The 20738-nt window shown below is 50.0% G+C and overlaps 1 protein-coding gene across 2 annotated transcripts; it reads left to right on the top strand.

The window, feature by feature from the left end:
• Positions 1-1559: 1559 nt before the first annotated feature.
• On the top strand, positions 1560-5293 carry LOC140708536 (complement C3-like). 2 transcript variants are annotated; one of them, XR_012093311.1, is made up of 6 exons: positions 1560-1875; positions 1950-2039; positions 3278-3364; positions 3453-3542; positions 3663-3798; positions 4279-5293. XR_012093311.1 is itself a non-coding variant. In XM_073017280.1 (5 exons), exons 3-5 carry the CDS (start codon positions 3515-3517, stop codon positions 4409-4411), a joined length of 297 nt encoding a protein of 98 aa, XP_072873381.1. In that variant the 5' UTR covers positions 1586-1875; positions 3278-3364; positions 3453-3514; the 3' UTR covers positions 4412-5293. The 2 variants fall into 2 exon arrangements, 1 of the variants encoding a protein (XP_072873381.1); XM_073017280.1 differs by lacking the exon at positions 1950-2039 and having other exon boundaries at positions 1586-1875.
• Positions 5294-20738: the final 15445 nt, after the last annotated feature.

The following is a 20738-nucleotide window of genomic DNA, read 5'->3' as shown; positions in this document are numbered from 1 at the left end:
TAATAAAAATTAAAAAATTAGCTAGGGGTGGGGGTGCATGTCTATAGTCTCAGCTACTCATGAGCCTGAGACAGGAAGATCACTTGAGCCCAGGAAGCTGAGGCTACAGTGAGCCATGATTGAACCACTGTGCTCCAGCCTGGGTGACCCTGTCTTAAAAAAAAAAAAAAAAAAGAATGATCTGGTGTGTGGGGTGTAGGTTGGGTAAGGCTTCCCAGAGGGAAGATACATCCCAGAGGGAGTGATACATCAGCTGAGATGGAAAACATGAGAGGTATTTCAGGATGAAGAGGCAGGAGCGGAGATTCCAGGCCGAGTGAACAGCATGTGCAAAGGCCTGATGGCAGGAGAGGGAACGAGGCTAACCGTGATCAAATGGAGGCTGAGGTGGGAGGAGGTGACGTGAAAGGGTGTCAGGATTGAGGCAAGGCATTTGGTCATTGAAGCAAGGAGGCGAGGTAGTCAGATTTCTGCTTGCTAAAGCTCTGTGTTGTGAGTGGCAAAGGGGACATGGGGAGACCTGGGAGGAGGTTACTGCACTGGTCCAACCCAGAGACAATAGCAGTGGGGAGGATGGAGAGAGAGACGTGAGGACAGTGGGGGAAGACTGGGGCTGTGAACTTCCAGGTTCCAGAACAATCGAGAGGCCACAATGACCATCATGGAGGTCTCCCTGCTCACTGGCTTCTACCCCAACCAGGATGACCTCAAACAGGTAACGCAGACCCCACCTTCAGGCTTCCTGAGCAACCTTTCCGTACTTCCCACATGGGTGCAGGGCAGTGTCTACTCAAATCAAAGTTCCTGGGTTAATGCCCCATTGTCACTTCTGGATGACTCCCTGCATGGCCTCAACCAAATCTTTTCCCTGCTTGGGCCTCAGTTTCCTCTACCGTGAGGTTGACTGGACAAAGGCTGGAGCTCTAGGGCTAGGGGCCTTGGAGGCTGTCAGCCACCCTCCAGTCTCCACCCTCTGCCCCAGCTCACAAGTGATGTGGAGAGGTACGCCTTTCAGTACGAAACCAAGACAAGTACCAGCGACAGCACCGTTGTCCTCTACCTGGAAAAGGTGAGAGGGGCTGGGTGCCCTCTGCCAGAGATGTGTGGGCACCCCGGGGGCTGGAGAACCCAAGGTTGGTCCCCTGCGTGGGTTTTGCAGAGAGCCAGGCCCTCTGAGGTCAGCTCCTCCGGTTGCGATTCCTGTGGTCAAGGTCACATGGCCCGTGGTCATGGCCAATGCCAACAGCCAAGGCCTCGTAGTCAGTGCCTCGAGGTCAGTGCCCCACGGTCAGTGGCCCTGGCCGCCTCAGACAGGACTCTGTTCTCTCCAGCTCTCCCATGAGAAAAACACAGTGCTGGGCTTTCGGGTTCACAGGATGCTGCAGGCGGAGTTCCTGCAGGCCGCCCTGGTCACTATCTACGACTATTACGAGCCTTGTAAGGAGGGGCCCCGTGCATGGGGATGAGGCCTGCAAAGCACAGGGCCAGGTGCCAGGCGATGAGAGACTGGGAACTGCCAAAAGGGGGCTGGGTCTGGGTGGACATAAGAGGCGCGGTCTTATTGGAGTGACCTTCGTGGGCGGGGACAGGAAGGAGATGGGGCAAAGTTGAAAGGGGACTGGGCGTGGCCTGCTGGGAATGGGTGGGGAAGGGCAGGCTCTTTTGAGTGGGCGTGGCCTGTCCACAGAGGTGGCTGGCCAGGGCCCTTCAAAGTGAGGTTTGCAGTGGGCAGGGCCAGGAAGAGGGGAAGGTCTGGGAGGACCTTGGAGGACCTGGAAGGCACAGCCCAGTGACAAGGAGAGGCAGGAGGGAGCCTGGACTTTGGAGGATGGGGAAGACAAGGCCAGGGCCCGGAGCAGGTGAAGACCAGGCCAGGTAGGCACTGAACCCCCAGGAACACTGGCCCAAGACAACGCACCCCCCTCAACCCCTGCACCCTCCATCCACAGCCCGGAGGTGCAGCACTTTCTACAACCTGCCTACAGAGCAATCTTCCCTGCGAAAGATCTGCCACAAAGACGTCTGCAGATGTGCAGAGGGTGAGATGTGCCGAGGGTGAGCCCCAGGCCGCCAGGTTGTCGGGGGTGGATCCAGGAGCCCTTCAAGCCTCCTCCTGGCTATAGTCTGGCCTGAGTTTAGACAGAAAGAGAAAGAGACAAAGAGAGACAGAAAGAAGGCACAGAGAGACAAAGCTTGTCACACACACACACTCGCACTGCCAAGGATCCAATGACATGGAGACAGAGAGAAAGACACAAAGAGACGAAGACAGGAGAAATAGACAAGAAAGTGACCAAAAAGAGAGACAGACACTGGGCATGGTGGCTTATGCCTGTAATCCCAGCACTTTGGGAGAGGATGGCTTGAGGCCAGGAGTTCCAGATCAGCCTGGGCAACAGAGTGAGACCCCAGCTCTACCAAAAAAAAAAAAAAAAAAAAAATTAGCCAGGAGTGGTGGTAAGTACCTGTAGCCCCAGCTACTTGGGCAGCTGAGGCAAGATAGTCACTTAAGTCCAGCAGTTGGAGGCTGTAGTGAGCTATGCTTGTGCCACTGCACTCCGACCAGGGTGGTAAAACAAGACCTTCTCTCAAAAACAAATTTTATTTTTATAAAATAAAATTTTATATTTTATTTTATGAAATATAAAGCTCAGTGGCTTACACCTGTAATCCCAGCATTTTGGGAGCCAAGGTGGGTGGATCACTTGAGGTCAGGAGTTCAAGACCCGCCTGGTCAACATGGTGAAATTCCATCTCTACTGAAAATACAAAAATTAGCTAAGCGTTGTGGTGCATATCTGTAGTCCCAGCTACTTGGGAGACCGAGGCATGAGAATCGCTTGAACCTGGGAGGTGGAGGTTGCAGTGAGCTGAGATCATACCACTGCATTCCAGCCTGGGCAACAGAGCGAGACTCTGTCTCAAATAAATAAATAAATAAATAGACCAAGTATGATGGCTCACACCTGCTGTCCCAACACTTTGGGAGGCCAAGGTGAGAGGATTGCTTCGGCCTAGGAATTTGAGACCAGTCGGGGCAACATAGTGAGACTCTTCATCTCTTAAAAAATAATAATAATGAGAGCGAGAGAAGGAAAAGAAAGGAAGGAGGAAGGAAAAAGAAAAAGAAAGAGAAAGAGAGAGAGCGCCCCACAGACTAGAAGGGCCAGATCCAGAGACCCAGGCCTGGGGGCTGAAGGGAGGGAGGGTGGGGGGTTAATGGGAGGAAGTCCCCTGTCCCAGTGCAGCCAGAGCAGCCGCCCACCTGATCCTGCAGGACAGTGCCCATCCCTGCAGAAGCCCAGTGGCCAACTGAGGCAGGAGGAGCTCCAGACAACAGCATGTGAGGCAGGCGTGGATTTTGGTGAGTGTGGGGAGCCGCAGGGGACAGGCAGAGCCCACTTGCAGGCCGAATGCCAACACGGCGCCCTTCTGCCCTCCGCCTTCCCCAGTGTACAAGACAAAGCTGGAATCTGTGGAGGTCTCTGCCTCCAACCCTTATGTCTATTACAACATGCAGCTCGAAGACATCATTAAGAGTGGTATGTCCTAGGTGACAAAGGAAGAATCCCAGTGTGGGGTCACCCTGTGGGCCTACCCTGGGGGACCCATTGTGTGGGAGGGTCAGACTTATGTATGCGCACACACTGGGTTTTCTCCAGGCACAGATCCTGCCACACCCCTTGCCATGAAGAAATTCATCTCCCACGCCACCTGCCACGACTCCCTGGGGTTGCAAGAACAGGAATCGTACCTTATCATGGGCCAGACATCAGACCTGTGGAGAATCAAATCTGAGTGCGTGAGGGGCTCCACCTGTCTTGGGAACTCAAGCCTGGGCCTTCTTCCTTACCTTCAACCCAGCCCTCAGTTCCACAATTTTTGCTGGAGGTTCCAAGTGATTCTCCTGCCTCAGCCTCCCAAGTAGTAGCTGGGACTACAGGCGTGCGCTACCACGCCTGACTAGTTTTTGTATTTTTAGTAGAGATGGTGTTTCATCATGTTGGCCAGGCTGGTCTCGAACTCCTGGCCTCAAGTGATCCGCCCACCTCAGCCTCCCAAAATCCTGGGGTTACGGCCATGAGCCACTGCACCCAGCCAGGGAAGCATTTACTAATTCCCAGTGATTTGGACTAAGAGGGTGGAAGACCAGAGAGGGCCTTCGGGCGTGGACACTACAGGCTAAGGCTCTGGCAGGCTGTCAGGCAGGGCAGGGAGGTTGCCATATCCCCAGGGTCACCAGGCCCTCCTCACCTTCTTGCTTCTTGTAACCCACAGTTACAGCTACGTTCTGGGCAGGGAGACGTTCCTCATGCTTTGGCCAGCAGATGGAGATGCCAGCAAGAAAGAATTGCGGAAGCAACTGGACGAATTTTCGGAATATATGCGCACCCATGGCTGCGAGTCCTGAGCCTCCTCTGCTTTCAGGGAGGTGTCACCAGGCAGCTCTGGGCCACTGGGTTTAACCCCAAATAAAGAGCACAGGATATCACACCCAAACCCTGGACACTTGTCCCTGTTGCACCTTTCACCAGGGGACCTGCACAACCTGCTCTGGCATGACGTGGACCTGTCTCCTCCCTCCTCCCCCGCTACTTGGGTGGCTGAGGTGGGAGGCTCACTCGAGCCCAGGAGTTGGAGGCTGTAGTGAGCTATGCTCACTACATTTGGCTCCGTTCTGACCACACTGGCCTCCTTTGCATCCTTCCAGCATCCACCTCCGTGGGGAGATGATTCCCAGCTCCAGGCTTTTGCACCCACCATTCCTCTCCCAGGTGCACCCCTCCCCCTAAAGTCGGCTTAGCTTGAATCGTTCCCTTTTCTGGGCTCTGTTTAATTGTCACCTCTGGCATGGTGGCTCATGCCTGTAATCCCAGCACTTTGGGAGGCCGAGGTGGGTGGATGTTAAATGGGTGTTTTCCCTGCCTCACAATGTCAGCTCCTTAAAGTCGGGGTTGTATCTGTCTTATTCGCTGTGGTATTCCCTGTTTTTACAGCAGGAGCTGGAACTCAGTAGGTGCTCAGGAAATGAGTGTTGACTCAGTGAATAGACGGATGGATGAATGAGTCAGTGAATAAATGGATGGCTGAGTTTGGTGCCCACATTCTGAGCTTGGCCCTAATGGTTCATTTGCTGTGTAACTTCAAGCAGCTTATAGTGATGGAAGCTTTGTTTTGGTTTTGGTTTGGTTTGGTTTGGTTTTTTGAGACAGAGTCTCGCTCTATCGCCCAGGCTGGAGTGCAGTGGTGCGATCTCAGCTCATTGCCACCGCTGCCTCCCGGGTTCAAGCAATTTTCCCGTCTCAGCCTCCTGAGGAGCTGGGACTACAGGCACCCGCCACCACGCCCGGCTAATTTTTTGTGTTTTTAGTAGAGACAAGGTTTCACCGTGTTAGCCAGGATGGTCTCGATTTCCTGACCTCGTGATCCGCCCACCTCAGCCTCCCAAAGTGCTGGGATTACAGGCGTGAGCCATCACACCCAGCCAGATTCTAGATTCTTAGATTCTTAGTACGGTTTCTTTCTTTCTTTCCCTTTTTTTTTTTTTTTTTTTTTTTTTTGACAGAGTCTCACTCTGTTGCCCAGGCCAGAGTACTGTGGTGTGATCTAGGCTCACTGCACCCTCTGTCTCCTGGGTCCAAGTGATTCTCGTGCCTCAGCCTCCCTAGTAGCTGGTATTGCAGGCATGCACCATGATGCCTGGATACTTTTTGTATTTTTGGTAGACACAGGGTTTTACCATGTTGGCCAGGCTGGTCTCAACCTCCTGACCTCAGGTGATCTGTCTGTCTTGGCCTCCCAGAGTACTGGGATTACGGGCATGACCCACTCAGCCGAGATTCTTTATCTGTGTCTTTGCTGTCTGTTTCCCCTACTGGGCTGGGAGCCCCAGGAGAGCAGGGGGGCTGCCTGTCTTAGCCACAGTTATAATCACAGACACATTCAGGGCCTGGCACATAATAGGTGCTCATTTTGCTGAATGAATGATTGAAGAAGTAAAAGAGAGGCCGGGCGCGGTGGCTCAAGCCTGTAATCCCAGCACTTTGGGAGGCCAAGGCAGGCGGATCACGAGGTCAGGAGATCGAGACCATCTTGGTGAACACGGTGAAACCCTGTCTCTACTAAAAAATACAAAAAACTAGCCGGGCGAGGTGGCAGGCGCCTGTAGTCCCAGCTATTCAGGAGGCTGAGGCAGGAGAATGGCGTGAACCCGGGAGGCGAAGCTTGCAGTGAGCTGAGATCCGGCCACTGCACTCCAGCCTGGGTGACAGAGCAAGACTCCATCTCAAAAAAAAAAAAAAAAGAAGCAAAAGAGAAAGGGAGTGAGAGAGAAGAAAGGGAGGGAGGGAAGGAAAGAAAGATAAAAGGATGGAGAGAGAGAGGGATGGAAGGAGGGAAGGAGGAAGAGAGGGAAGGAGGGAGAGAAGAGAAAAAGAGAGAAGGATAAAGGGAGGACGGGGAGGAGAAGGAAGGGAGGTGATGGGGAAGAGGGAAGGAGAAGGAAGAAAGAAGGGAAGGAAAGATGGCAGGCAAACTGGTTCATGGCCTGTTTCTGTACAGTCCTCAAGCTAAGAGTAGGGTATTTTTTTTTGTTTTTTTTTTTTGAGACAAAGTCTTGCTCTTATCACCAAGGCTGGAGTGCAATGGGCGATCTCTGTTCACTGTAACCTCTACCTCCCAGGTTGAAGCAATTTTCCTGCCTCAGCCTCCCCAGTAGCTGCGATTACAGGTGCTCAACATCACACCCAGCTAATTTTTCTATTTTTAGTAACGACAAGGTTTCGCCATGTTGGCCAGGCTGGTCTCGAACTCCTGACCTCAGGCGATCCACCAGCCTTGCCTCCCAAAGTGCTGGAATTACAGATGTGAGCCACCACACCTGGCCTTTTAAAATATATATATTTTTTTGAAACAGAGTTTCGCTCTTGTTACCCAGGCTGGAGTGCAATGGTGCACTCACCACAACCTCTGCCTCCCAGATTCAAGCAATTCTCCTGCCTCAGCCTCCTGAGTAGCTAGGATTACAGGCATGTGCCACCACACCCAGGCAATTTTTATTTTTTTTATTTATTTTATTTTTTTTGAGACGGAGTCTTGCTCCTCGCCCAGGCTGGAGTGCAATGGCACGATCTCGGCTCACTGCAAGCTCCATCTCCCGGGTTCCCGCCATTCTCCGGCCTCAGCCTCCCAAGTAGATGGGACTACAGGTGCCCACCACCATGCCCGGCTAATTTTTTGTATTTTTAGTAGAGATGGGGTTTCACCGTGTTAGGATGGTCTCGATCTCCTGACCTCATGATCCGCCTGCCTCAGCCTCCCAAAGTGCTGGGATTATAGGCATGAGCCACCGCGCCTGGCCAATTTTTTTGTATTTTTAGTAGAGACAGGGTTTCTCCACGTTGGTCAGGCTGGTCTCCAACTTCTTTTTTTTTTTTTTTTTTTTTTTTTTTGAGACGGAGTCTTGCTCTGTCGCCCGGGCTGGAGTGCAGTGGCCGGATCTCAGCTCACTGCAAGCTCCGCCTCCCGGGTTTACGCCATTCTCCTGCCTCAGCCTCCCGAGTAGCGGGGACTACAGGCGCCCGCCACCTCGCCCGGCTAGTTTTTTGTGTTTTTAGTAGAGACGGGGTTTCACTGTGTTAGCCAGGATGGTCTCGATCTCCTGACCTCGTGATCCGCCCGTCTCGGCCTCCCAAAGTGCTGGGATTACAGGCTTGAGCCACCGCGCCCGGCCGCTGGTCTCCAACTTCTGACCTCAGGTGATCTATCCTCCTTGGCCTCCCAAAGTGCTGGGATTACAGGCGTGAGTCACCGTGCCTGGCCTTAAAACATTTTTAAAGGATTGATTAACAACAACAACAACAGGCTGGACACAGTGGCTCCTGCCTATAAGCCCAACACTTTGGGAGAATGAGGTAGGAGGATCCCTTGAGGCCAGGAGTTCATGATCTGCCTAGGCAAGAGCCAGGCATGGCGGTGTGTGCCTGTAGTCCCAACTACTTGGGAGGCTGAGGAGGGTGGATCACGCCACTGCACTCCAGTCTGGGTAACAGAGTGAGACCTGTCTCTAAAAATAAATAAAAACAAACAACAAAGAAGAATGTGCAACAGAGAACCTATGTGGCCTGAAAACCTAAAATACTTATTATCTGGTCCTTTACAGAAAAAAAAAAAAAAAAAAAAAATTGCCTACTCCTGAGTTAGGGCATTTGTTATCTATTCCTATGAAACAAATAACCACAGCTGGGCGCGGTGGCTCATGCCTGTAATCCCAGCACTTTGGGAGGCCGAGGTGGGCAGATCACGAGGTCAGGAGGTTGAGACCATCCTGACTAACACGGTGAAATCCTGTCTCTACTAAAAATACAAAAAATTACGCGGGCATGGTGGCAGGCACCTGTAGTCTCAGCTACTCAGGAGGCTTAGGCAGGAGAATGGCGTGAACCCAGGAGGTGGAGCTTGCAGTGAGCCGAGATAGCACCATTGCACTCCAGCCTGGTTGACAGAGCGAGACTCTCTCAAAAAAAAAAAAAACAAAAAAACCCAAAAAAACCAAATCACCCCAAAATATAGAGGCTTGAACAATAAATATTTGTTATTATAATTTCATTTCTGTGGGTTAGGAATTCACAGGCAGTGGTTTAGTTGGATAGTTTTGGCTCAGAGGCTCTCATGAGGTTGCAGTCAAGATGTCAGTGGGGGGCTGCTGTCATCCAGAGGCTTGACTGGGGCTGGAGGACCCATCTCCAAGGTAGTTCACTCATATGACTGGCAAGTTGGTGGGGACTGGTGGTGAGAGGCCTCAGGTCCATGTTATGTGAATTTCTCCATAGAGCCCTATGGAGAGGCTATGGAGAGGAAGCTGCTTGAGCTTCCTCACAATACGGGAGCTGGCTTTCCAAGACTCAATATTCCAAGAGAAAGAGCAGAGGGAGCCATAGTGCCTTTTATGACTTAGCCTCAGGAGTCACACACCATCATTTCTGCAATGTCCTATTGGTCACATAAGCCAGTATTATTCAGCATGCATGGAGACTACATAAGGCATGACTACTAGGAGGCAGGGTTCACTAGGGGAATAAATTTCAGCTGGCCGTGGTATGCAGTTCATGTAATGTGCTGCTAGATTTGGTTTGTTAACATTTTGTTGAGGATTTTTGCATTACATTCATAAGGGATATTGGTCTGTAGTTTTCTCTTCTTGTGGTATCAGTGTCTGGAATGCTGGTCCCATAGGATGTGTTAAGAAATTATTAAGAAATATTCTCGGGAGCCATGGTGGCTCAGGCCTGTTGTCCTGGCACATAAGGAGGAGAGGCTAGAAGTTCAAGGCCAACGTGGGCAACATAAAAACCTCTGATCTATATAACAAACAAACAAAATTAGCCAGCGCAGTGGCTCACACCTATCATCCCAGCACTTTGGGAGGCTGAGGCAGGCAGATCACCTGAGGTCAGGAGTTTGAGACCAGGCTGACCAACATGAAGAAACCCTGTCTCTATTTAAAATACAAAAAAAAAAAAAAAAAAATTAGCCAGGCGTGGTAGCGCATGCCTGTAATTCCAGCTACTGGGGAGGCTGAGGCAGGAGAATCCCTTGAACTCCGGAGGCAGGGGTTGGAATGAGCCGAGATCGTGCCATTGCACTCCCACCTGGGCAACAACAGCGAAATTCTGTCTCAAAAAAAAAAAAAAAAAAGAAAAAGAAAAGAAAAAGAAAGAAAGAAAGATTTTCTCCTCCTCCTGAGCATGATGGCTCACACCTGTAGTCACAGCACTTTGGGAGGCTGAGTCAGACAAATCGCTTGAGCCCAAGAGTTCCAAACCAGCCTGGGCAACATGGAAAAACCCTGTGTCTACCAAAAAATACAACTAGCCAGGCTTGGTGGTATGTGCTTGTAGTCCTAGCTACTTTGGAGGCTGAGATGGGAGGATGGATTGAACATGGAAGGTTGAGGCTGCAGTGAGCTCTGATCACACCACTGCATTCCAGCTTGAGTGACAGTGAGACCCTGTCTTAAAAAAAAAAAAAAAAAAAAACATTCCCTCTTCCAGTCTGGGCAACACAGCATGACCCTGTCTCAAATTTAAAATTAAAAAAATATTAGCTGGGTGCAGTGGCTTACCCCTGTCATCCCAGCACTTTGGGAGGCTGAGGAGGGCAGATCACCTGAGGTCGGGAGTTCGAGACCAGCCTGACCAACATGGAGAGACACCCCCCCCCCCCCGCCGTCTCTACTAAAAATACAAAATTAACCAGGCATGGTGGCACAGGCCTGTAATCTCACCTACTTCGGAGGCTGAGGCAGGAGAATCGCTTGAACCTGGGAGGTGGAGGTTGTGGTGAGCTGAGATCCCGCCATTGCACTCCAGCCTGGGCAACAAGAGTGAAAGTCCGTCTCAAAAAAGAAAAGAAAAGAAAAAAGCTGGGCATGGTAGCATACACCAGTAGTCCCAACTACTCAGGAGGCTGAAGTGGGTGGACTCCTTGAGCCCAGGAGACAGAAGCAGCTGCAATGAGCTATGACCATGCCACTGCATTCCAGCTTGTGCAACAGAGAAAAGCCCTATATCCAAGAGAAGAGAGAGAGAGAGAGAGAAAGACCAGGTGCGGTGGCTCAGTCCTGTAATCCCAACAGTTTGGGAGACTGTGGCAGGAGGACAACTGGAGTCCAGGAATTCAAGACTAGCCTGGGCAACAAAGTGAGACCCTGTCTCTAGAAAAAAAATCAAGAAATTAGCTGGATGTGGTGGTGTGTGCCTGTAGTCCCAGCTACATGGAAGGCAGGAGGATTGCTTGAGCCCAGAAGGTCAAGGCTGCAGTAAATCATTCACAACACTGCACTGCGGCCTGGGCAGCAGAGTGAGACCCTTTCAAAAAGGAAAGGGATGGGACAAGATGGGATGGGAAGGGAAGAGAAGAGAAGAGATGAAGAAGAAGAAGAGGAAGAAGAGGAAGAGGAAGAGGAAGAAGAGGAGGAGGAGGTAGGGGAGGGGGATGGGAGGAAGCAGGGAGGGAGGGAAGGAGGGAAGGAAGGAAGGAAGGAAGGAAGGAAGGAAGGAAAGAAGGCCTGGGCGCGGTGACTCACGCCTGTAATCCCAGCACTTTGGGAGGCCGAGGCAGGCGGATCACGAGGTCAGGAGATCGAGACCATCCTGTGAATGGTGAAAGCCTGTCTCTGCTAAAAATACAAAAAATTAGCCGGGCGTGGTGGGCCTGTAGTCCCAGCTACTCAGGAGGCTGAGGTGGGAGAATGGCGTGAACCCTGGAGGTGGAGCTTGCAGTGAGCCGAGATAGCGCCACTGCACTCCAGCCTGGGCAACGGAGTGGGACTCCATCTCAAAAAAAAAAAAAAAAAAAAGAAAAAAGAAAAAAAAGGAAGGAAGGAAAAATGGGAAGCTCCGCCTCAAGCCGTTATCGTGCACTTCTCCCCCAGCACCAGAACCCGCACATCCTCCATCCCCTATTCTTCAACATGGAAAACACTTGAGTAGCCACGGACAAAAATATGTAACGTTTCTTACTGTGTGTCCACAGGGACTTCCTCCTTCTGGATCAAACACTTCTTACTGTGTAACTTTTTGGAGGTGGGGTCCAACACGCTCTGCTTTTGCAATCAGAAAAGGAAAAAAAAAGGCAGAATATCATGCTTAAAGGGGAGGGAATGCTATCGGCAAATTTAAAATTCCAAAATGTAGGCCAGGTGTGGTGGCTCACGCCTGTAATCCCAGCACTTTGGGAGGCTGAGGCGGGCGGATCATGAGGTCAAGAGATTGAGACCATCCTGGCTAACACGGTGAAACCCCGTCTCCACTAAAAAAAAAAAAAATACAAAAAAGTAGCAGGGCATGGTGGTGGGCGCCTGTAGTCCCAGCTACTCGGGAGGCTTAGGCAGGAGAATGGTGTGAACCTGGGAGGTGGAGCTTGCACTGAGCTGAGATCCCACCACTGCACTGCACTCCAGCCTGGGCAACAGAGTGAGACTCCATCTCAAACAAAACAAAACAAAAAAAAAAATCCAAAATACAAAGTAGAAAGAGGACATTGTCTGGCCATCCCACATTCCAGAATTACAGGTCTGGTGTCTGCACTGACTGGCTTTTTTTTTTTTTTTTTAAATGGAGTCTCACTCTGTTGCCCAGGCTGGAGTGCAGTGGCGTGATCTTGGCTCACTGCAACCTCTGCCTCCCAGGTTGAAGTGATTCTTCTGCCTCAGCCTCCTGAGTAGCTGGGACTAAAGGCCTGCACCACCACACCTGGCTAATATTTGTATTTTTAGTAGAAACGGGGTTTCGCCATATTGGCCAGGCTGGTCTCAAACTCCTGACCTCGTGATCCCCCCGACTCAGCCTCCCAAAGTGCTGGGATTACAGGTGTGAGCCACCACACCTGGTCCCAACTGGCTTTTTTTCAGTACTTTCCCTCGGGGCCTTCTGGCCTTGGTTCTCCTCCAGAATGTAGGATCAATGACTAATGATGGATGTTTCTGCTATCAGGAGCTGAGATGTGGCAGCGGTCCCTGGAGTAGAGTGAGGGACTGTTTCCCACAGGCCACACCTTAGGAAAAGCAAGTTAAACCAAAGTGGTGGGTGTGGTGGCTCACACCTGTAGTCCCAGCACTTTGGGATGCTGACGTGGGAGGATCACTTGAGTCCAGGAGGTCAAGGCTGCAGTGAGCTATGATCACACAATTGCACCCCAGCTGGGTAACGTGGCAAGTCCCCATCCCCCCAAAAAGGAAGAAAGCAGCTATGCATCTTGGCTTATGCCTATAATCCTAGCACTTTGGGAGGCCGAGGCAGGCAGATCCCTTGAGGCCAGGAGTTCAAGACCAGCCTGACCAACATGGCAAAAACCTGTCTCTACTAAAGATACAAAATTAACTGGGCATGGAGGCACACGCCTGTAATCCCAGCTACTACTCAGGAGGCTGAGGTACGAGAATCCCTTGAATCCAGGAGGCGGAAATAGCAGTGATGTGAGATTGTGCCACTATGCTCCAGCCTGGGCAACAAAGCAAGACTCTGTCTCAAAAAACAACAACAACAACAAAAAAAAAACACCAGAAAGAAAAGACGGTGGGCTCAGTGGCTCACGCTGGTAATCCCAGCACTTTGGGAGGCCAAGGTGGGAGAACTGCCTGAGGTCAGGAGTTTGAGACCAGTCTGGCCAACATGGTGAAACCCCGCCTCTATTAAAAATATAAAAAATTGGCCAGGCGCGGTGGCTCACGCCTGTAATCCCAGCACTTTGGGAGGCTGAGGCGGGCGGATCACAAGGTCAGGAGCTCGAGACCATCCTGGCTAACATGGTGAAACCCCGTCACTACTAAAAAAATACAAAAAATTAGCCGGGCGTGGTGGTGGGCACCTGTAGACCCAGCTACTCGAGAGGCTGAGGCAGGAGAATGGCGTGAACCCGTGAGGCGGAGCTTGCAGTGAGCTGCGATTGCGCCATTGCACTCCAGCCTGGGCGACAAGAGACAAGAGCGAGACTCTGTCTCAAAAAAAAAAAAAAAGAAAAAAAAATATATATATATATAAGCCAGGAATGGTGGCGGGCACCTGTAATCCCAGCTACTCGGGAGGCTGAGGCAGGGAATTACTTGAACCAATGGGGTGGGGGTTGCAGAGAGCCGAGATTGCACCACTGCACTGAAGCCTGGGGAACAGAGCAAGACTCTGTCTCAAAAAAAATAAAGAAGGGAAGGGGAAGGGGAAGGGGAAGGAAAAGAAGAAAGGAAGGAAAGAAGGGAGGAGGGAGGGAGGGAGGAAGGGAGGGAGGGAGGAAGGAAGGGAAGGAGGGAAGGAAGGAAGGAAGGAAGGAAGGAAGGAAGGAAGGAAGGAAGGAAGGAAGGTAGGTTGGTTAAGGACTGTCTGGTTCCAAAGCATGCCCCCTTCATCTCCACAATTCTCAACCTAAATTCCAGCTTGAAGGAGTTTGCAGTCAGTTGGCCTGAGTCCAAATCCTGACTATACCACTTATAAGCTGGGTATCCACATGATTTGCTTAATCTCTTGGAGGCTCAGTTTCTTCATCTGTAAGGGCCAATCATGCCTAAGCCAGAAGATCCTAAGGCCTACGGCATCACCTGCAGAGAGCCCAACACCCAGTGAGCCCCAGATACACTCAGGGAATTCATTTTAGCCATTATACTTTCTCCACTCACCACTCACCAAATTAATTTGAGCATAGCCCCACCAAACAGGTTCCTCAACTTTTGCACACAATGTATTCCCGGAAAAATGTAAGAAACTGATTTCACAAAACTCGAACAATAGATTTCTGTGCTGCAAAGGATGTTCCATTTACTCAGAACTACTCAAATTATAAAATTCCAAATTACTTCTCACCCATTAGGCGTCATTGTCAAAGATAGTGTCCAGGGTTTCAAACATGTTATTTTAAAAAATTAATTGGATTGGGCCGGGCGCGGTGGCTCAAGCCTGTAATCCCAGCACTTTGGGAGGCCGAGGCGGGCGGATCACAAGGTCAGGAGATCGAGACCATCCTGGCTAACACCGTGAAACCCCGTCTCTACTAAAAAAATACAAAAAAAAAAAACTAGCCAGGCGTGATGGCGGGCGCCTGTAGTCCCAGCTACTTGGGAGGCCGAGGCAGGAGAATGGCGTGAACCCGGGGGCGGAGCTTGCAGTGAGCCGAGATCGCGCCACTGCACTCCAGCCTGGGCGACAGAGCAAGACTCCGTCTCAAACAAAACAAAACAAAACAAAACAAAAATTAATTGGATTGGCCGGGTGCGGTGGCTCACACCTGTAATCGCAGCACTTTGGGAGGCTGAGATGGGTGGATCACGAGGTCAGGAGCTCGAGACCAGCCTGGCCAACACGGTGAAACTCTGTCTATACTAAAGATACAAAAAATTAGTTGGGCGTGGCAGTGCGCGTGCCTGTAATCCCAGCTACACCAGAGGCTGAGCCAGGAGAATCGCTTGAACCCAGGAGGCCGAGGTTGCGGTGAGCAGCGAGCACACAATTGCACTCCAGCCTGGGCGACAGAGCAAGACTCTGTCAAAAAAGAAAAGAAAAGAAAAAAAGAAAAGAAAAATTAATTGCATTTATCTTATTGGGTATTTTTTCTCATTACAAAAATGATAGATTAGATGCTTGTTGCAAGAAAAATCCAAACCAGGTGCAGTGGCTCATGCCTGTAATCCCAGGACTTTGGGAGGCCAAGGAGGGAGGGTCACTTGAGCCCAGGAGATCGAGATCAGCCCAGGCAACAAAGTGAGACCCCGTCTCTACAAAAATAATAAAATTAGCTGACAGGATGGTGCACACCTATCATCACAGCTACTTGGGAGACTGAGACAGGAGGATCACTCGAGTCCAGGAATCCAAGTGAGCTATGATGATGATGCGGCACTCCAGCCTGGGTGGCACAGTGAGACTCTGTCTCAAAAAGAAAAGGGAGAAGGAGGAGGAGGAGGAGGAGGGGAGGAGGAGAAGGAGGAAGAGGAGGAGGGAAAAGAAGAAGGAGGAGAAGGAGAAGGTGAAGGAGACGGAGAAGGAGAAGAAGGTGACAGAAAATGAGAGACATGATTAATCCAGCATGCTTAATAGTTTAGTAGTAGATTTTTCCATTGTGTCCTTCCCAAAAGGTTTCACCAATGGATGCTGTCTCCAGTGATTTGGGAGACTTCTCATAGCCCTACAGCTTCTCCAGCTCTGAGCATTCCTGATCAATTTTTAATTTGACTCAACTGGAGTGGGAAATTGACTAGATTGTGAAAAGTACACACATGCTCCAATGGTCTCCATCTCCTCCATAATATTTTATTTTTGTTTTTGTTTTTGTTTTTGAGACGGAGTTTTGCTCGTGTTGCCCAGGCTGGAGTGCAATGGCACGATCTTGGCTCACCGCAACCTCCGCCTCCTGGGTTCAAGCAATTCTCTTGCCTCAGCCTCCTGAGTAGCTGGGATTACAGGCATGCACCATCCTGCCCAGCTAATTTTGTATTTTTAGTAGAAACATGGTTTCTCCATGTTGGTCAGGCTGGTCTCAAACTCCTGACCTCAGATGATCCGCCCACCTCGGCCTCCCAAAGTGCTGGGATTACAGGTGAGAGCCACCGTGCCAGGCAATTTTTTTTTTTTTTTTTTTTTCAGATGAAGTCTCTCTCTGTTGCCCAGGCTGGAGTGTAGTTGTGAGATCTTGGCTCACTGCAACCTCCACCTCCTGAGTTCAAGTGATTTCCCCACCTCAGCCTCCTGAGTAGCTGGGACTACAGGCACGTACCACCATGCCTGGCTATTTTTTGTATTTTTAGTAGACAGGGTTTTGCCATGTTCGCCAGGTTGGTTTCAAACTCTTGGCCTCAAGTGATCTGCCCTCCTGGGCCTCCCAAAGTGCTGGATTATAGGTGTGAGCCACTGCACCTGGCCTTCCTCCACAATTGAACACACAGTCACCCAGCTTAAGCCTCCAAGGGTCCGGTTCCAGGTCAAGATTTGCTGTTTTTGCTGTTTTATTTTATTTTTGTTTTTGTTTTTGAGACAGAGTCTTGCTTTGTCACCCAGGCTGGAGTGCAGTGGCATAATCTTGGCTCATTGCAACCTCCACCTGCTGGGTTCAAGTGATTCTCCTGCCTCAGCCTCCCAAATAGCTGGGATTACAGGCACCCGCCACCACGCCCGGCTAATTTTTGTATTTTTAGTAGAGGCGAGGTTTCACCAGGTTAGCCAGCCTGGTCTCGAATTCCTGACCTCAGGTGATCCATGCACTTCGGCCTCGCAAAGTGCTGGGGTTACAAGAGTGAACCACCACGCCCAACCGATGAGGTCTCACTATGTTGCCCAGGATGGTCTTGAAATCCTGACCTCAAGTGATCCTCCTGCCTTGGCCTCCCAAGTGCTGAGATTACAGGCATGAGCTGCTGTGCCCAGCCAATGAGCTTTTAATGTACACAATGTGGCAGAAGTGATGCTATATGACTTTCAGGCTAGATCATAAAAAGATACAACCTCCACCTGGCTCTCAGCTCCTAGATGGTGTGCTCAGGAGGCCAGCTCCCATGCTGGGAGTACACTCATGCCACTCAAGTATACTGGGAGGAATCGAGGCATCCCGCCAATCATAGCACCCATCTGCATGCCCTGGGAGTGAGCCACCTTGGAAGCAGATTCGCCAGCCCCTGTCAAACCTTCAGATGCCCGAAGCCATGGCCAACTCCTTAACTGCAACCTTCTGAGAGGCCCTGAGCAAAAAGCAAAGCAAACAGCCCTGCAAAGCCATTTCTCAAGTCCTGAGCTACAAAGACTACATGAAATCAAAGGGATTGACCAGGTGCAGTGACTCACGTCTGAAATCCCAGCATTTTGGGAGGCCAAGGCAGCAGGATCACTTGAGTCCAGGGGTTCAAGACCAGCCTGGGCAACACAGGGAGACCCCCAGCTGTACAAAAAAGTATAAAAATTAGCCGGGCATGGTGGCACACACATGTAGTCCCAGCTACTCAGGAGGCTTAGGCAGGAGAATTGCTTGAACCCGGGAGGCAGAGGTTACAGTGAGTTGAGATCGTGCCACTGCACTGCAACCTCGGTGACAGAGCAAGACTCTGTCTCAAAACAAAAACAAAACAAAACAACAACAAAATAAACAAACAAACAAATTAGCCGGGTGTGGTGGCACACACCTGCAGTCCCAGCTATTCAGAAGGCCAAGGCGGGAGGATTGCTTGAGCTCGGGAGGTTGAGGCTGCAGTGGAGCTATGATTGTGCCACTGCACTCCATCCTGTCTCTTAAAAAAAAAAAAAAAAAAATGCCAGCTCTAACAGACCTTTGCTCTGCATATTCTGTGCTAAAAAAAAAAAAAAAAATCAAAAAACAAAACACCTAGCAGATCTGATTTACGTCAGGGCTAACTCAGACTAACTCAGACTAACTCAGACCTGTTTCCTTCCCACTCAGTGCCCATCTCGGCCAGTGGATGGGACATAACTATGACCTCCCTCTGTGCTGGGCAAATAGATTAGTAACTGGCAACTATGACAGGAGATCCCCTCCAAACCTCCCCACTTCCTTCGGGATAAAATTCCAGGTACTTTCTGGAGTCTCCAGCCCCCGTCCCCGCCTAGAATTCCACCATTCAGCCACGAAGAATCATGAACTGCTTTTGTTTGCAAATATAGTAGTCTCCAGGGTGCAGTACATACACCCTATAAACAAAGTTTCGGGGTTTACCTGGAAAACACTAGAATATCTAGATTTGGGGGGTTTTATTGTTTTTCAGTTTTTTTTTTTAAATAACTTTTTTCTTTTCTTTCTTTTTTTTTTTTTTTTTTTTGAGACAAAGTCTTGCTATATTGCCCAGGCTGGTTTTGAACCCCTGGCCTCAAGTGATTCCCCACCTTGACCTCCCAAAGTGCTAGCATTACAGGTGTGAACTATCATGCCCAGGTTCATTTATCTCTCTACATTTTTTCTTTTCTTTTCTTTTTTTTTTTTTTTTGAGACGGAGTTTCACTCTGTCGCCCAGGCTGGAGTGCAGTGGCCAGATCTCAGCTCACTGCAAGCTCCGCCTCCCGGGTTCACGCCATTCTCCTGCCTCAGCCTCCTGAGTAGCTGGGACTACAGGCGCCCGCCACCTCGCCTGGCTAGTTTTTGTATTTTTTAGTAGAGACGGGGTTTCACCGTGTTAGCCAGGATGGTCTCGATCTCCTGACCTAGTGATCCACCCGTCTCGGCCTCCCAAAGTGCTGGGATTACAGGCTTGAGCCACTGCGCCCAGCTTCTCTACACTTTTTCAAGAGTCACCCTGTCACCCATGCTGGAGTGCAGTGGCATAAGCTCATCTCACTGCCACGTCTCCCTCCTATATTCAAGCAATTCTGCTACCTCAGCCTCCCAAGAAGCTGGAATTACAGGCATGCACCACCATGCCCAGCTAATTTTTGTATTTTTGGTAGGGATGGGGTTTCCTCATGTTGGCCAGGCTAGTCTCAAACTCCTGGCCTCAAGTGATCCGCCCGCTTCAGCCTCCCAAAGTGTTGGGATTACAGGCATGAGCCACCAAGCCCAGTCCTCATGTATATTTTTGAATCTGCAGTTTTCTGTTTTCTTCCTTCCTTCCTTCCTTTCCTTCCTTCCTTCCTTCCTTCTTTCCTTCTTTCTCTTTCTTCCTTCCTTCCTTCCTTCCTTTCCTTCACTTTCCTTCCCTTCCTTCCCTTCCTTCCCTTCCTTCCCTTCCTCCCTTTCTCTCTTTCTCTCTTTCTCTCTTTCTCTCTTTCTTTCTTTCTCTTTCTGACGGAGTTTTGCTCTTGTTACCCAGGCTGGAGGGCAATGGCATGATTTTGGCTCACTGCAACTTCCATCTCCCAGGTTCAAGCAATTCTCCTGCCTCAGCCTCACAAGTAGCTAAGATTACAATTTTTTATTTCCTAAAGAACATAGGCCGGGTGCGGTGGCTCAAGCCTGTAATCCCAGCACTTTGGGAGGCCGAGACGGGCGGATCACGAGGTCAGGAGATCGAGACCATCCTGGCTAACCCGGTGAAACCCCGTCTCTACTAAAAAATACAAAAAAAAACTAGCCGGGCGAGGTGGCGGGTGCCTGTAGTCCCAGCTACTCAGGAGGCTGAGGCAGGAGAATGGCGTGAACCCGGGAGGCGGAGCTTGCAGTGAGCCGAGATCTGGCCACAACACTCCAGCCTGGGGAACAGAGCGAGACTCCGTCTCAAAAAAAAAAAAAAAAAAAAAAAAAAAAGAACATATATTTTGGCTGGGTACAGTGGCTCATGCCTGTAATCCCAGCAGTTTGGAAGGCCAAAGCGGGAGGATCATGAGGTCAGGGGTTCCAGACCACATGTAGTGGCCAACATAGTGAAACACTGTGTCTACTAAAAATACAAAAAATTAGTCAGTCATGGTGGCGGGCACCTGTAATCCCAGCTACTTGGGAGGCAAAGGCAGGAGAATCACTTGAACCTGGGAGGCAGAGGTTGCAGTGAGCCAAGATCATACCATTGCACTCCAGCCAGGCAACAATGCGAGACTCCGTCTCAAAAAAAAAAAAAAAAAATATATATATATATATATATATTTCTATAATAAAGATATTGTTATGTAACAATTTACAGAATATATTGATATAATTGTATTTGTATATAATTTAAATAATATCCTGGCTGGGCGCAGTGGCTCACGCCTGTAATCCCAGCACTTTGGGAGGCAGAGGAGGGCGGATCACGAGGTCAAGAGTTCGAGACCAGCCTGACCAACATAGTGAAACCCCGTCTCTACCTAAAATACAAAAGTTAGCTGGGCGTAGTGGCGCGCACCTGTAATCCCAGCTACTTGGGAGGCTGGGGCAGCAGAATCGATTGAACCTGAGAGGCGGAGGTTGCAGTGAGCCGAGATGGCACCACTGCATTCCTGGGTGACAGGGTGAGATTCTTCTCAAAAAAATAAAATAAAATAAATAGAACTAAATAAATTTTAAAAAAAAAAATCCATCTTTGAGGCCAGGAGTTTGAGACCAGCCTGTGCAACATAGTGAGACCCCATCTCTACAAAAAAAAAAAAAAAAAAATTGAAAATTAACCAGGCATAGTGGCATATGCCAGTAATCCCAGATACTTAGGAGGCTGAGGCAGGAGGATCGTTTGAGCCCAGGAGTTCGAGGCTGCAGTGAGCTGTAATCAAACCACTGCACTCCAGCCTGGGCAACAGAGCAAAACCTTGTCTCAAAAGATAAATAAATAAATAAATATCCATCTGGGG

This window comes from Chlorocebus sabaeus, chromosome 6 (assembly GCF_047675955.1).
Source record: "Chlorocebus sabaeus isolate Y175 chromosome 6, mChlSab1.0.hap1, whole genome shotgun sequence".
Classification (NCBI taxonomy): domain Eukaryota; kingdom Metazoa; phylum Chordata; class Mammalia; order Primates; family Cercopithecidae; genus Chlorocebus; species Chlorocebus sabaeus.
This window is presented reverse-complemented; position numbering and strand designations above follow the sequence as displayed.

Bases quoted from the DNA above. Each gene is read 5' to 3' on its own strand.
- LOC140708536 (XM_073017280.1), top strand. From the start codon at position 3,515: ATGCAGCTCGAAGACATCATTAAGAGTG. The intron at 3,543-3,662 runs GTATGTCCTAGG...GGTTTTCTCCAG, and splicing joins CGAAGACATCATTAAGAGTG to GCACAGATCCTGCCACACCC. The intron at 3,799-4,278 runs GTGCGTGAGGGG...TGTAACCCACAG, and splicing joins CTGTGGAGAATCAAATCTGA to TTACAGCTACGTTCTGGGCA.